At 44.9% G+C, this 17,333-nt stretch overlaps 1 protein-coding gene across 1 annotated transcript in view; it reads right to left on the bottom strand.

The window, feature by feature from the left end:
- The window catches only part of LMBR1 (limb development membrane protein 1), a 76,614-nt gene that overhangs the window by 37,615 nt on the left and 21,666 nt on the right, over positions 1-17,333 (bottom strand). The window contains exons 2-5 of the mRNA XM_056857648.1: positions 17,083-17,155; positions 12,983-13,022; positions 5,814-5,953; positions 2,089-2,192 (exon numbers count right to left, since the gene is read on the bottom strand). Coding sequence (XP_056713626.1) covers positions 2,089-2,192; positions 5,814-5,953; positions 12,983-13,022; positions 17,083-17,155 — 357 coding nt within the window. The remainder of the gene's footprint in view (positions 1-2,088; positions 2,193-5,813; positions 5,954-12,982; positions 13,023-17,082; positions 17,156-17,333) is intronic.

Raw genomic sequence — 17,333 nt, 5'->3', positions numbered from 1 at the left:
AAACCTAGACAGAGAATCATGTTTAACTTGATTTTTTAGGACAAGCACTGAGCCTATCCGTTGTGAGTGGCCAATTTCCGTGTCTGTATCTGTGTAACATGCAAGTGCTTCTTTAAAAACGTTTTGCCCAAGGGACTCGATGGGAGCTTACCATATGCCATTTAGAATGAACACCATCAATTAGAACAAAAAAAAAAACCACCCCACAATAAATTTGCAAATGGCTAAGTGGAAAAGGATCTATCATTTAAAAAAAACCAGAAAGTATTAGTTCAGACAACATAAACTTTACAGTAATAAGCTATTTAGAATAATAAGCAATATATCCTCAAAGAATAACATGTGCATAGTAAAAACAGGAAGATCTAGTAGGGAAGGCACCAGAAGGTAACTAAAAGAGGAAATAAAACATTACTAGAACTCATCTAAAGTAGCATCCCTTTAAAACTGATGCAAATTTAACACTGTCTCTTAACCATGGTCCCCTTTTCCCAACCCCTTCCTTCCACATGTGAATACTTCTCTTCACTTCCATCAGCCTTGATCAAGTCGAATCACTAGGCCTTCACAAATATACTCAAATCCATCCCTTAATCGCTGTGTTGAGAAAACCATGTTTAAAGTTGGAAGGGGGGGGGAGGAATTCATGCACAGGACAGGCAGACACATCCAATTCTGCAAGACCCTCATAACTGCCAAGGATCAGTACCGGTACTGATCTGCTCTGGCCCTTCGTTCCATGACACCAACTGAACCATTGTCAATATAAAGAGCAGGAAACCTGTTATTTGGAACAGACAGAGCTTGAGAATTAGTGGTTACTCACACATAAAGAGTAACATTTCCTTAAAATTAATTGGAGTTGTCTTGTAGAATACATACAAGACTTAAGCAGTGCTTTTCTTCAAAGGGTTTATGCCCCTGACGTTCAATATCCAAATCTGGCTTTCAATCTATTCAATCTATTCTTCAAAGCCCCAGAAGGGCTCATTCATACAGTATGCTCATCTTGTCCTGTGAAGATCCCTGTGCAGAGATAGTTATGCAAATTGCTCTCACCCAGCCCCATCTGCCTCCACAGCCATGCCCTTGTGACAGAGATGCCTTCACAGAATCACTGGAAAGCAAGCGGCACATCTGGGGCATTTACACATGCTTTCATGTTCCGACACGACTGTCTACTACTAAACTGTGCTGTGACAACGGGTGTCAAGACACAGGTGTGCATCTACTCGGGAATTCTGAAAAGACTTCCAGAAGATTTCTGTGGAGGCTCCTGCTGCAGGAAGTGTGTGTGCGCGCGCACCGTGAAGTCTCAGCCAACTTATGCCGACCCGATAGGGTTTTCAAGGCATGAGATGTTCAGAGGTGGTTTGCCACTGCCTGCCTCCACATGGGCTGAGAGAGTTCTGAGGGAACTATGACTGGCCCAAGGTCACCCAGCAGGATTCAAGTGGAGGAGTGGGGAATCAAGCCTGGTTCTCCAGATTAGAGTCTGTCACTCTTTAACCACTACACCATGCTAGCTCTCGCTGCAGGAAGAGGGGCTACTAATTGCAAGACAGAGCTACAATCCAGGAAGTGAGGGAGACCACCCCGTCCAGGAATATCAACCCCCCAGCTCCTCTTTATTGTCAGCAATGCCTAAAAATACACCTCACTCCTAGCCCGCTGGATTCAAACTTTTGGGCAAATCACAGTTGCTATGTCATAAACCATGTTTCAAGTTTAGCTTAAGGAATGATCAATTCATTTTGTAAGTACCATCCACCAGACGTAAGTACCATCCACCAGACGCCTCCAGATATCCTTTACATACAGTACCAACAATATTTACCCCATGTCATTCAGTTAACAAAGTAGTTTCAACATGCCAACCCCATTTCCTTCTTCTGTATTTTTTTTAATTGGCTACTGGCGTGAATTTGCTTATAGTTTTTATCAGAGCCAACCGTCACCACTCAGCATGTAAGCAACAGCCTTGGCATAGAGGCAATTTTAAAAGCTGGTCAATAGTGTTGTAAGCCTCACTCTGTCGAGTAAATTCAGGATTCTGGCATCACATTCAGGCGCTTAATATCAACCTACCTTTTTTAAGCCAGCAAAGCCTTCAGACTCCAGGAAGAAGAACGCAAAGGGCATCAATACAAACAAACAAAGATTGGAAAAGAGGGAGGCAAGATTCCATAAACCTAGGCACAATGAGAAAGATGCATGTTATTTGTGAATGAAGCAAAATCCTTAAAACAAAACACAAAGAACATAAGAAAGGCCATGCTGGATCAGACCAAGGCCCATCAAGTCCAGCAGTCTGTTCACACACTGGCCAACCAGGTGCTTCTAGGAAGCCCACAAATGAGATGACTGCAGCAGCACCATCCTGCCTGTGTTCCACAGCACCTAATGTAATAGGTATGCTCCTCTGATCCTCGAGAGAATAGGTGTGCATCACAACTAGTATCCATTTTGACTAGTTGCCATGAATAGCCCTCTCCTCCATGAACACATCCACTCCCCTCTTCAAGCCTTCCAAGTTGGCAGCCATCATTAATCGATGCGGCTGGAAGCTTCTGAAAAGAGCACTTATCCACAACAAAATACAGTGAAACATGATCAATGGCGATCTTTAAATTCACCCACATGTACTCTTAATAGACCTCTGCATCCCTCTACCTATTGACTTCCTCAGAATTGTTACCAGCTGAGCCGTAAGTAATGCGGAGTCCCTAATCTAGTGCAAATTCAGGGTACCAGAAACCCCAAATTGCTTAGTTTGAAACTCAGAGATGATTGGCATCTGAAATGGCTCATCCGCATGCCACGTGCTGTCTAATCCTCTAAATCAGGGGTGTCAAACATGCAGCCCGGGGGGGAAGGGCGGATCCAACCCCTTGAGAGCTCTTACCCAGCCCTCCAGCCAGCCGAGGCAGCCGCCTACACACACCCCCAACTCACGATTTGGGCTGGCGAGCCTGCAGTGGGTTCACCAACCGAGGCAGCCATCCCCCAGTCCTGAGATGTCAATGATCAAAGACTGTTAAATAAAATACTGTAAGAGTGTTATTGTTTTAAGCATGTTTGTCTTTTAAGTAAAAAATAAAGTAAAAAATAATAACATTAATTGGTTTTTGCCTGTGTCTTCTATAACGTTTGCATCTCTGGTACCTGGCATTAAATTTTATGGGACACATGGCTCAGCCCGACCAAATGACATTTATGTCATGTCCGGTATCTCCTAACAAATGGGTTCGACACCCCTGCTCTAAAAGCTGCTGCAGATGGCTGTGCCACCTTCACATTACACATGATCTTCTCCAGTCTTGGTGCTCTGGTCTCCAGAACAAACTATATGGCAAGACTAACGGCCTAGCAATAACTACCGTGCGCAAACAGCAACTGTGGATATTGCTGTGAATAGAAGCTCAGAATTCTCGCACAGTAGGTAAACGAGAACGCTGGCCAAGGATTGCAAGATGCGCAGCCACAACTGAAGAGAGACCATCAGTTTCCTTAATTCCATTCTTTATGCTCGTGGACCAACAGGTCAAGAGCAAAACAAATTCAATACATTCCATAATACATAAATAACCAAACATACAACAATATAATATATAAACAGTACAGTTAAAAGGAAGGTATCATTCAAAACCATAGATAAACATTTTGCCACGGTGAGGGTTACATTTGGATCAGTATCAGCCAATAACTTTGCAACTATATCTTGCTTTAGGGCAGGTCCCCACCTCTGAACGTATATTGTGATCCATTTGTCTCTGGCGAGATCATGCTTTTTACAATCTACAAAAAAATGCCAGTGTCCAAACTCCCTGATCCGCAATCACAAAGTCGCTCGGAAAAGGGGACCCCTGAAAATCTGCCTGCTAACGCCCCCAACAGCAGTGCATTTAATCTGGCCTTGAAGAAAAGCACTTTGTATTTGGGAAAGACCATCAGTTTCAAAACAGACCATGACCCCCCCCCCAAAAAAAAAACCTGTTCCGCATGAGGGAAGAGAGGCTTCTGTAAGTGAGCTGCTTATGTGGGAGCTTTCTCTTTTTTAATGCAACATAACGTCCTGTTCTGCACATCAATTTTCCTTCTTTGCTCGTCACTTTGCACAAAACTTTGTTCAAGGGCTTGCATGTCTGCATACGGAAGAAGGGAAGCAGTCTTTTTTCCCCCTACTCGCAACCTTTTCACACTGGCAGAAAGGAGGTCACGACAAATAAAAGAAAGATGGGGTGAGAGAGGAGTGCCTTGGCATGCTGAGCAAGGAGTGGGTGACCACACCCCCAAGAATTTTATACAGGCGATGACAGAAGCTACAATGTATGAAGGGTTTTATTAGCAACCCAGAGTACCCTTGCCAGCCCAGCTCCGATACAATCTCAGCGCTAAAGGCCTTGAAGCAAAAAAGAAAGCTGCAATTAAGCAATAATTTCACTAGGTCCGATAAAACCCCACCCTTGCCTACAGTACTTTAAGGAACAGACGGGGAGCCCTGTGTTGGGAACATATGCAGTTTCACTATATTCTATCCCCATCTGCTGGTCACAAACGAGACGGCAGAAGCAAAACTCACCTGAGAATTCCGTTTTAAGAATTCTGCAGTCCTTATTTTCTATATTTAGCTCTGAGACTGAACCAAATTATCCCGACATACTTTAAAATTAATGTCCCTGCTTTCCATGCGGTAAAGCAACAGTCTTACCTTTGTACTGCAACCTGATGCAACCCGAAGAACAAGTCTTTACAGCCATTCATTCCCACCCACCACTCATTTAACATTTCTAATTAAAGCACCACCTCTCTCACACACACATTTTGAACCTCAAGCCCCTTCTGAACTGCTTTTGCCTTGCGCTCCTCCCAACCTCGGCTTGTTCTACAGCACATTCTCACACAGCTTCATGTAACCCACTGCTACACGTGAAGGTCTGTCGGCTGGATTATCAATCTAGCACTGGGAATTTGCTGACCACCTCTGAAAAACCACATGTAAGGACTTATCATTCAAACAATGAAGAAGTTCTTCATGAGCTTCTTTCTTCCCAAATCAAGCTGGGATTCCGGAGGCACCGGTAATACAGTCATCTCCACAATTTCAATGTAGGTCAACGAGAATCCTTTGGCAGGGGAGTTCAATGCACATGCATGGATACACACACACACACAGAGGATGTTAGGAGGAAGAAAGTACTGTGTCTCAGAAACCTATGCACCTATCTTTTCAGGTCTCTCACACACAGACACACTGTCCAAAGGGAGGAAAGTATCCACAGTATGGAACAGATGCCTAATATAACTGCCTCCTCCTGAACTGTACAGATTTCAGCTGGGCAGAGTTGCACGGTATGCAGATACCATCTCTTATAACAATACCTGCTGCTACCTTATAGGCTCTGGCATACAGAATTATCTATTTAATGTTTTCCAGAATGATACACAGATTGCAATCCAAAGCCAGTTTAGTTCACACATCCATGAGAAGTGCCGTTTGTTTACTTGGACTTCTAACCCATCCCAAGGGTTTGAGGGGCAGTTAACCATCTGGCAAATCATTCCACCAATCTGAACAAGGACATTTTACATGGTTTCCAGAAGATGCATAAACTTGGGCTTTGGTGACTGTGCAGGGAAAGAGAATTTAAAAGATAATGGGCAGCTGCCTGTTGGGTTCAGTACTTACAAAGGACCATCTTTCCACATCTCCGTGGGCCTTTCTGTTCCCAATTCAGCATATCTGCGATATATACTTGAGAGCTGCGAGATAACACATTCAAGCATATTAAATTACATAATGGAGTACTAACCATGAATTAGGGAGCCATTTAACCACTGAATATAGTAGCTCTGCGGAAAAGAAAGCAGGATCTCGTTACTGATTATTGAGAAAGGTAGGAGGAGGACGGCACCGGCCGAAACGGCAAGAGTGAAGGTACTCAAGAACAGCCTGAAAGTCAAAGAGACGTGTTAAATGTTAATAGCATGGTTAAATGCAATCAGAACAAAAAAAACCATCACACAAATAACTGTGTTAATAATTTACATTGACAATAATTTATATTCACTAAAGCTTAATTTTTGTAAAATAAGATAGGGGATGTGCATGGTGGGGTGCTTCCACTCTTTCAGCTCTCAGCATGCTGTGTACCATTCATTCTCTCAAGGAATCCCGTATCATCTTTCCTTATTCCCGTAAGAATGGAAGTGGTAGAGAGCAGGAAAGAGAATCCCATTGCTTAAGGAGAGAAGTGCTTTAGCACATTAGCTAAGTATTTCGAAGGTCAAATTTCTGTGCAAGGATGCATCAGGAGACATTATGTTAAAGGAGGGAACGGCAACATAAATGTTTTTAGCAGCTATGTGAGCCTCTTTTTATAAAGCGAGCTAAGGGGTAAAAAAAATCCACTAAACACATATTGCATAGTTTTAAAAAGGCAAGAAGTCAAGATAACATACAAACCACCATTTAGACTGAAATGCTATCGTGTTGGCCTCCAACAAAATAGAATCCTTCCCAGAAAGCCTAGGGACTTCATTCGTTATATTAATATGCAAATCCAGTATAGGTTATGCTTTACAAAAATTCTATTCCTGGAAGTGTTTAACTTATCAAACTCATCTGTATTTTTAATCCTTGCAAAATGTCCGCGCATTAACAGAGGCTTCCAAAACATTTCCCGTGTGATAAGAGATTAAACTGCACTTTAAAAAGAAGTTAAATGTAGCACTTGGCATGTCTAAAATCTTGGCGAAGCCCACTGAGTTTCCATGCCTATTCAACTATATTTAAGTACTGAATTTGGCTTAATACACATAAACCTGCACAACACCTAAAGGAAATCCAAGCAAGACAAATTTGGTACCCTCTGCTGGCTAAGACTAGTATTGCCAACCATGCCAAAAAAAGTTAGCTCTGCTTAAGGGTCAATTCAGACAAGTTTTCCTCTAACAATAGATACCAACACCGCACAGGCTGGTACCCCAAAAACAGTAGAAGTATTTCTTTCTGCTCAAGGGGTCTTTGGCCTTACACTCCTCAAACATCAGCCTCCAAAACACAACATGCCAAACCATTTCTGAAGAAGACAGCTTAGAAACAGCATTCAAGATATCATGGGGGAAATGCAAAAGTCATTCCTGAGCATGCCAAGCCCTCCCGCATGCCAAAAAGCAGTTCTTTGGTTACTTGTTAAAAATGTGTCACGCTGAAAAACTCACGGAGTGTAGAGAGCAGAATCAATGGACAGGAAACTAAATTCTCCCTTCCTTCGCCTAACCAACGCTTTCCCCTGTAAAATCCACACCCATTCTAACATCCCACCAAAGAATGCATGGGCTTCATGTTGCACACAATGGTTTATTCTAGAGACGCATGAGCAGCAAATCCCACTTGCACACTAGCATAGAGCCTTCCTCCACCACCCCTTCTCATGACGGACTCCATGAACAGAGGCTTCAGATGGGTGGGGGTCTCAAAAATGCCAACCAAAGCTGCATGGAGAGCGGCAGGTAGGGAGAAAGGAAGACACCACACACCCCTCTGCACAAGCAGGAAGCACTTCTCCTCACCCTTCAGGATCCAAGCCAACACAAAACAGCATTTTCCAAAACCTTAAAAACTCAGAGATGCTATCATGCAGTAAAAGGTAAAGGTAGTCCCCTGTGCAAGCACCGGGTCATTCCTGACCCATGGGGTGATGTTGCATCCCAACATTTACTAGGCAGACTTTGTTTATGGGGTGGTTTGCCCCAGTCGTCTACACTTTAGCCCCAGCAAGCAGGGTACTCATTTTACCGACCTCGGAGGGATGGAAGGCTGAGTCAACCTTGAGCCGGCTACCTGAAACCGACTTCCGTCAGGATCGAACTCAGGTCGTGAGCAGAGCTTTTGACTGCAGTACTGCAGCTTACCGCTCTGCGCCACGGGGCTCTCTTATCATACAGTGCCTAAGTTTGGGGGGGGGGGGAAATGACAGCTGGAAATAAGTCAGAAGTATCAAGAAGGAACGTTTTCATTTCTATGAAGGAAAATAATGGCCAGTGGCTGTGCAGGTCAGGGAGGCGGTGATGAGCAGAAGCCATGTGTCTGTTGTCTTCTCCCACTCGACTGGCCCCGGCAGTGCAGCCAGCGCTGTGGTTGCTTGGGCAGAAGGGCCAAGGAGAACAATTTGGTGTGCCACTTGTTGGCACTGGGGGGTGCCAATCCCCGATTTATGACTTTTAGAAGCAAACAGCTCCCTTAAGATGAAACTAGACAGTCTTACGTCATATACAATGAAACAGTTCCTTTCACTGGCAGCCAGCTGTCAGGATTTTTCGAACAGGAGTATGTCAGGAAAACTGAATTAAAGATTTTAGCACATCATCATTCCTTTATTGGCATAAAAACACAATACAGAAGGATACAAAAGGAATGAAAATACTAAAAGGTGCCCTTATAGAATAGTTAGAAGACAGTTACTGTATTTTTCGCTCCATAAGATGCACTTTTTTCCTCCCCAAAAGTGAGGGGAAATGTCTGTGCATCTTATGGAGTGAATGCGGCTCTGTGCGGCCGCCGCCTCCCAGCTGGCCGTCAGGGCGGGGAACGCCGGCTCGCGCCGTCCCGATGCGCACGAGCCCAGCCGGCTCTGTGCGGCCGCCCGCCTCCCAGCTGGCCATCAGGAGACCCGGCAAGGGGGCGGGGGTGACCCTTTAAGCTGCTCCACGCTGAGCAGTTTAAAGACCCACCGCCTACTCTCCCGGGAGTCCCCGAGGTCCGGACAGATCGAGGGGACCCGCCACTTCCAGTGCCATGGAATGCGCAGCTCGTGCTCGCAACAGCAACTCCGTCTCCCATGCCAGCCCCTCCCCCTGCTGCCCAGCCATCCGTGTCGTGTCTGGGATCATGTCCCCACTCCTTTCCATGCTCTTGTCCGTCTATGGTGAGTCCCCCCCTTTTTTCCATCCCCTTCTGCCTCTTCTACCTCTTACTGTCCGCCTATGGGCTTTTCCCATGAAATGTGCATCTCTTCCCCCCCCCTTTTCCATCTCTTTTGTTCCTATGGGCTTTTCCCATGCAATGTGCATCTCTTCCCCCCCTTTTCCATCTCTTTTGTTCCTATGGGCTTTTCCCATGCAATGTGCATCTCTTCCCCCCCCCCCTTCCATCTCTTTTGCTCCTATGGGCTTTTCCCATGCAATGTGCATTTCTTCCCCCACCCCTTTCCATCTCTTTTGCTCCTATGGGCTTTTCCCATGAAATGTGCATCTCTTCCCCTCCCCCCTTTCCATCTCTTTTGCTCCTATGGGCTTTTCCCATGCAATGTGCATCTCTTCCCCCGCCCCCTTTTCCATCTCTTTTGCTCCTATGGGCTTTTCCCATGCAATGTGCATCTCTTCCCCCCCCCCTTTTCCATCTCCGGCCCCAACTACACTCCTTCCATTCCTTCCATCCGTTCCTCTCATTCCCCTCCTTCCCTTTGTCCTTCCCAGTGTCCTTTGGGCCTGCCAGGACCGCCAGGGGGCTGAGCAGCCAGCCCCTCCTTTTCTTCCCTCCGTCCCCCTTTCCTCCTTGTCCAGTCTCAGCCGTTTAAAAACGGCCTGTCCCTCTGGGGGCGAGGATCTTTCCTCCTTCCGATGCCCCCCTTTGCCCCCTTTCGCTCTCCCTCTCACTCCTCTCGGCTGCTGCTGTCACTTGGAGGGCCGGGGGCGCAGCCAGCTGATCTGGCGCGTCTGCCCCTTTTTCCCCCAGCCGTCTGCCACTCCTTCATGCATCTCAGCATCCTGGGAGAGTGGGCGGTGGCTCTTTAAACTGCTCCCTGCTGCCAGTCCTGGCAGCGGGGAGCAGTTTAAAGACCCCTGCCCCCCTTCCCTGGACTCCCAAGAGGGGGGGTGACTCTTTAAACTGCTCCTCGCTGCCAGCGGGGAGCAGTTTAAAAAGCCACCGGCCTGCTTTTTTTTTTTTTCCAACAGCCCTAGTCCAGACATTCCCCGCCCCGACCGCCAGCTGAGAGGCGGCCGGCTGCACAGAGCCGGCTGGGCGCGTGCACGTTGGGACAAGTTTTTAGAGGAGGAAAACAAGATTTTTTCTTGTTTTCCTCCTCTAAAAACTAGGTGCGTCTTATGGTCAGGTGCGTCTAATGGAGCAAAAAATACGGTACATCGAATAACGCTGTTTGTTGATACTGCCATCAAATTAACTGTTTGGCGGGCTTTTAAAACAAACTTTAAAAACTAGGCCACCGTCTCCAATATTTGGGGCAGACGACTTAGCACATCAAAAAACCTACCAACATTGTGCCTGAAGACAGCGGAACCTACAATTCCATATGTCTTAGGCAAGGACTAGACATTTCTTTGAAACAAAAGAGTGCTCGATAAAAACAATTAGTACTATCTGACCTTTCCCCTGACATACTTGCATACCTCAGAAACTATGTGTAACATGAAAGCTGTCCTGGCTCCGGCCACTAGATCACATTTTTTAAAATCAGGTATGCCTGTGAACTGTTTAATTTGTTGTTTTTAATTTTTTATATACTACCCATTTTAAAAGTATGTTTCATGTTTGTTTGTTCACAGCCTTGGGGACCCTAATCTGGATGGCAGGCAGCAATTTTTTTTGCCATTAAGCCACAGCTGACTCATGGCGACCCCACAGGGTTTTCAAGGCAAGAGACGTTCAGAGGTGGTTTGTCATTGCCTGCCTTCACGTCATTCCTCTGGTATTCTTTGGAGGTCTCCCATTCAAATACTAGCCATGGTCAGGGCTGAGAATGTGTGACTGTCCCAAGGTCACCCAGCAAACTTCCATGGCATGAGTGGGGATGCGAACCTGGGTTTCCCAGATCCTAGTCCTACACTTTAACCACTACAAAAACGCTGGCTCTCAAAAGACAGCATAAAAACATTTATAATAAAAATAAATAAAATAATCACCCAGACTGCAGAATCCTTAGCATGCAAATATTTGTCTGTGAAAAAGTAATCCAAAGTAATCGACAATGTTCCAACATGTAAAGCGCCATTCACACATGCTCTGCACTTCCTCGTGACCCAGATTCTCACGCAAAGAGGAGCAAAGGAATCACAAGGGAAGATCTTGTAATAGCTAGGTAGGATGGGGATAACTGACCAGCTACCTCTGTGGTGCCCTTACAAAGTATGCAATCAGGACCTTTGGCATGCAGTTCTCTTGCCAGAGGCATTTATAGACTGCACTTGCACATAAATCTATCAGAGCTGAGATTACACCTCTTTCCTTAAATAAAACAAATTTTTGGCAGTCTTCAAGCTGCAGTTGGATGAACACGTGTCAGGGATGCTTTGGGGCAATCCTGCATTGAGCAGGGGGTCGGACTAGATGGCCTCCATGGCCCTCTCCAAGTCTATGATTCTATGTGAAGAATGATTCAATGGTTGCCCTTAAAAACCGCTGTTAACGGAATCCCAACCACCACTCCAGACAGCAAGTCCCTGCCATTCCTCAATCCTCTCAAGGCCGATTCCAAGTTTAGGAGGGCTCCCGGGGGGCGGGGGGGGGGAGAAGGAGAAGGAGGAGAAGGAGAAGGAGAAGAGTTGGTTTTTATATGCCGACTTTCTCTACCACTTAAGGGAGACTCAAACTGGCTTACAATCACCTTCCCTTCCCCTCCCCACAACAGACACCCTGTGAGGTAGGTAGGGATGAGAGAGAAACAAATCCAGTTCACCAGATTAGCGTCAGCCGCTCAAGTGGAGGAGGGGGGAATGAAACCCGGTTCTCCAGATCAGAGTCCACAGCTCCAATCCACCACTCTTAACCACTACACCACACTGGCTCTCCTGGGCGCCCTCCTCTCCTCCTTTGACCATCACCAGGCCCCTCACTTGTACCCTCCTTCCAACCCACCCACATCCCCCCTTACCTGTGTGTCCTTCCTTCCCCACCCATTTGTAAGCCTTCCCACTCCCCATATGTCATTTTCCCAATGGTGCTGGATGGTGCACGCAAATAGGAACACCCCCACTGCGCCCGCCCAGGAGTACAGCCATTGTACACCACCTGCACATCCTTCCAGGCAGCATTGCGTAGTGGTTAAGAGCAGTGGTTAGGAGCGGTGGACTTTGATCTGGAGAACTGGGTTTGGATTCCCCACTCTTCCACGTAAGCAGCAGAGGCCAATCTGGTGAACTGGATTGGTTTCCCCACTCCCACATGAAGCCAGCTGGGTGACCTTGGGCTAGACACAGTTCTCTTAGAGCTCTCTCAGCCCCACCTACCTCCAGGGTATCTGTTGTGGGGAGGGGAAGGAAAGGTGATTGTAAGCCGGTCTGATTCTTCCTTAAGTGGTAGAGAAAGTCGGCATATACAAACCAACTCTTCTTCTTCTTCCCCAGCAGCCTTTGGCCGAGTGGGGGGGGGGGGGCTCCAAGGCAACAGGCCCTGTTAGAAACTTTGGGCCCTGGCAGCTCCCCCCTCTCAGACACCAGCCCTGACCCCTGTAGAACCCTGAGGCCAACAGTGACCCAACGAGCTCTTTCAAGGCACTCACTGTATCTCCCCATTTTTTTACAATCTGGAGACACTCAAATTCATTTAATCCAGGTTCTGATCACATGATTCCATAGAAAGCCCAACAAATCTTCAGCTGTACACAGACACTCCAATTTATACTCTCACCTGAGCAATTCTATGAAAAGTAATTTCTAGACTCAAATGATGTCAAAGTACATTTTAAAGCAAATAAAAAGAAAATGGAGATCCTGCACTTGAAAGTTTCCCTGTAATGATATCCCACTTGCAGGTACTGAAGTCCTTCTCAAACAAGAAGTTTAAAAGCTGCCCCAGCAACACACATTTTCACCACCATCACACTCCTTACTGCAGTATGCTAAACCATGGAGGAATGGGACGCTCTCTAGGAACAGTACTATTCTTTTTCTGCAGACTATAAAAGCTTCACTACAGTTGGCATCACACTGAACAAGTAAGACAGCCTTAAGATGTACGTACGAAATTCTGTTGACAATAGCATCTTCATCTTCTTGCTCATCTGTTAAAAAAGCACATTCATATTATGTTTTGTTACAGTGACTTTTACTCATTTTTATTTCATGTCTAACTTATCCCTGGGAATAAAAACTACAGAGGAGATGATAAATGCAGAGATGACACAGGCTGTGAACTCTAACATAGACTACTATTCAACTTGACCCAAAACCCAGCATGCACACCCTCAAATCTTTGTGCTTTCCGTTTGTTTTGTGATTGAAGATACAGTACAGTGATCTCTCTTTTTTTTTCTTTGTTAAATCGGAGGTTCTGAATTTATATCACCCTTTGCCACAGCTTACAAAATGTCATCCTTCTTAAATTATGGGGGCGGGGGAGTTCAGATGTTCTGTCACATCAAGGGAGGAAGCACTGACCACTCATGCTTCTTTTGCAGCTGCTTCCAAGACTTTGGGTGAGGTACATCTATTGCTCTAATTTTAGAAGCCCATTCTCCATTACATGGACAGAGCATTTTAATTTTTTACCAGAAATATAAAATTGGCAGAAATTTTGAAGCCATGAAACACGTCTTCCCAGACAGAGATTTTGCAAAACACTGGAAGATATTCTACACTTGAGTCCTAATAATGTATGCTTCTTTTAATTAATGATTAAATAAAAAATATTAGTCACCACATGTTAGGGCAAGGCAGCCCTGAACTGGATAAACTAATGTGATTCAGTACAAGGTAGCTTCTTGTGTTCTAAAGTATAAAGGCCTCCATATTATTAAAACAATAATTACAAATACACAAGGCATTAGAAGTGGCGCTAAAAACTGTTGCAACCTAATACAGTGATCCTATGCAGAGTTATTCTGATCTAGACTGGAGTAATTCTACATAGGATTGGGTTACCGCACTTTGTATTCCCAGCAACATATTAAAAGTTTGAAAATGTTATAAAAAAATGCTTTAAAGGGGTTTTTGGATACCACGGCTTATAAATGGTTGGAAGACATCTTCACAGCTAAAGGGGCCAAACAAAGTGCGAACAGTATTTTTTATAATGTTTTCAAACTCTTAATACATCGGTGGGAATACATAGAAAGTGCGAACAGTATTTTTTATTACATTTTCAAACTCTTAATATATCACTGGGAATACAAGTGCGGTAACCTGTTAGACATCTAAATCTCTTCCGACAGAGAACCTTGGGGGGAAAGGGAGATAAAACTTTCACTATATGCAGAATGCAAAGCAAGACAAGAGCAGTTATCAAGGATGTGCTTCACAAAGGCTTTCCCACCAGGTTGCTGAAACAATTCAGTTAAAGAATAAACCCTTTAAGGGTTGCTGAAACAATTCAGTTACAGAATAAACTCATTAAGGGCATTGCTTGTAGTTCCAGTCAAATGCAATAGCAATGCTAAAACCAGTAATTTACTCCAAGGGTCCTCACCCTGGGACTGGGGGAGGAGGGAAGGGAGAACAGCCCAGAATTTTTCAAGTTTCCCCCCCCCCCAAGTCTTTCCATATCAGTTGGACCAAGTATCCAACCAATGGAGAAAATAAGCACTTTTCAACTGTACTGCTATAGCCATTTGTGCCACCAAGAAGATCCCATAGGCAAGGTTGCTAATATGCAGATATTTGGTCACTAGGTGGCAGAATCACACAAGAGTATCAGTTTTCTTCTGGGCGATCACAGACTAGAAATAGATCAGCAAGCAAAACCACTGCACCTAACTTCCCATTTACTAATCAAAGGACAAACATCAACCAAACGCCCCCTGTATATGCTTATACCAGTAAAGCGCTTTTCTGGTACGTGATTTTTCTATACCCATAACGTAACTGCATGATGGTGACCAAAAGTGAATGCCATGCCGACTGAAATTATTGCATTCATACCAACACTACAAATGATATTGCACCAGATGGTCAGCCATACCTTTCTCCTCTCCTCTGGAACTTTTAAAATGTTTTTTAAGTTATTCCACATTTATTTATAAATAATTACATCTATTTAAAACATTTATACTCTGCTTTCCCCAGCGTTTCATTATCCCACTTCCCTTATTTATAAACTGCATGTATTAAAATGTCAACCAACAGCAACAAAAATACAGAAACTCTTACTTAAAGAATGTGTTGTTCTTAGGGGGGGGAAGGGGTCATTAAACATTGGGGGAGTCCTTCCCTAAAGTGCCAGGAAGTCAGGAGTGATCCTTTCATGATAGAAGGGCTTTCCATCAACTCCCAAGTTGCCAAACACCCCAAAAGAATAGACTTCACAAACTACTACCAATGCCCTACTACAAGCAACAGAAAGATGAAGGAATACAATGTTCCAGCCACAGAGTAATCTTTATTAATTAATTATTAGTATTACTATGCAGGGTAAACAAAATAAACCATTTGTAAGGTAACAGGTAAAGGTACTGACCCATGGGGTGACCTCATATCCCAACATTTACTAGGCAGCCTATGTTTACAGAGTGGTTTGCCATTGCCTTCCGCAGTCATCTACACTTTACCCCCAGCAAGCTGGGTACTCTTTTTACCGACCTCAGAAGGACGACGGCTGAGTCAACCTTGAGCCAGCTACCTGAAACTGGCTTCCACTGGGATCAAACTCAGGTCGTGAGCAGAGCTTTTGAGCGCAGTACTGCATCTTACCACTCTGCGCCGCAGGGCTCTCTCATTTGTAAAAAGAACACAAATTCTTAGGTGAGAAGGCTGGCCCATGACAGACATCATGGGTACTTGCTCCCTCTGATGTGCCAAACTAAAGAAATGAGAGCTTAGGTTCCGCCTCCAAAGAGGCAAGTTTCCCAAGTGGGTGTGGGTGCTCCCAAATGCAAGAACCTGTGGAAGGACAGCAAAGGAAGGTGATCCAATCAGTAGTTCATCCAGGTAGGGACCCATGGACATCATGGCAATCCTGGTGTGGCTCAATAGGGCCACTGACAAAGATCCTGGTCCCTCTAGCAGCTTCTGGAAGCTGGGCTCTATGTCTGGCATGCCACTTTTAATAGCTTGGGAGGGGCCGTAGCTCAGTAGTAGAGCATCTGCTTGGCATGCAGAGGGTCCCAGGTTCAATCCCCAGCATCTCCAGTTAAAGGAGCTAGGCAAGTAGGTAATGTGAAAGATCTCTGCCTGAGACCCTAGAGAGCTGCTGCTGGTCTGAGTAGACAATACTGACTTCGACGGACCAAGGGTCTGATTCAGTATAAGGCAGCTTCATGTATGGGAGGGGCTGTGGCTCAGTGATAGAGCACCTGCCTGGCATGCAGAAGGTCCCAGGTTCAGTCCCCGGCATCTCCAGTTAAAGGGACTAGGCAAGTAGGTGATGTGAAAGACCTCCACCTGAGACCCTGGAGAGCCACTGCCGGTCTGAGTAGACAATATTGACTTTGATGGACCAAGGGTCCAATTCAGTATAAGGCAGCTTCATGTGTACCGAATGATGGAGGATGAGTATGAAGTTCAGCTGCTCTGCATGATGTTGAAGGTGAACCATGAATTTGGCGATTGGCCAATGCTTCCAGCACACGCACACCCAAGGAACAATGCATGGGGAGAGTTGGAAGAGCTTGCTATCTGCTATGAAAGTACTGCTGCTTCTCCATATTTCATTTGAAACATTCATATGACGACTTTTCTCCTGACCGAGTAAGGACCCAAGAAAGATAGCCATAAAATAAAATGCAACATATAAATTCATGTAATTAACACCAGCAAAATAACAAATAAAATAGTAAAACATTTCAAAAAAGCCACCACTATAACCCCTGCCTCCATGCACATAGCCGCTTTGGCCAAACTAAACTGCCTCAAATGCCCTTATGAAAGCTCACATTGAAATAAAGGCTGTTAGTCTTTAAGATGCCAGGAGAGCAGAGATGTGAACTAGCCAAGGGCAGACAAACATATTAACTGGCTATTTCACTGACTAGTAGCATTTTATAAAATCCCCTCTCTTTCTCTGCCACATCCACATAATTTGAAATATACATTGACAGTCTAACAGCATAACCCATGCTCTATTACCAGCAGTGACTGTCTTCTTGTTCCCATTTTATCATAATCAAAACTTCAGTATTAAAAAGTTACCTGCTTTCCTCTTGTATCTTCTGATGATGAAGTAGGAAACAATATACAGAATAGCAAACAGAAGAAAACAGATCTGAAAGAGAAAGTTTGAGAGTTTAGAAGGGTCATCACACACAAGAAAAAAGTTACATTTCTAAAAATATTAAAGTGGTAAATCATGACCAAGAGGAAGATAATATGCAATGTGCTTTACTTTGCTTATAAATACTAAGTGTATAGTGTGGGTTTTTTTGCTTATAAGTACAAAGCAT

The sequence above is a fragment of the Euleptes europaea genome, chromosome 11, assembly GCF_029931775.1.
Source record: "Euleptes europaea isolate rEulEur1 chromosome 11, rEulEur1.hap1, whole genome shotgun sequence".
NCBI classification, from domain to species: Eukaryota; Metazoa; Chordata; class Lepidosauria; order Squamata; family Sphaerodactylidae; genus Euleptes; species Euleptes europaea.
The sequence above is the reverse complement of the archived record's forward strand: the minus strand, read 5'-3'. Positions and strand labels throughout refer to the sequence as shown.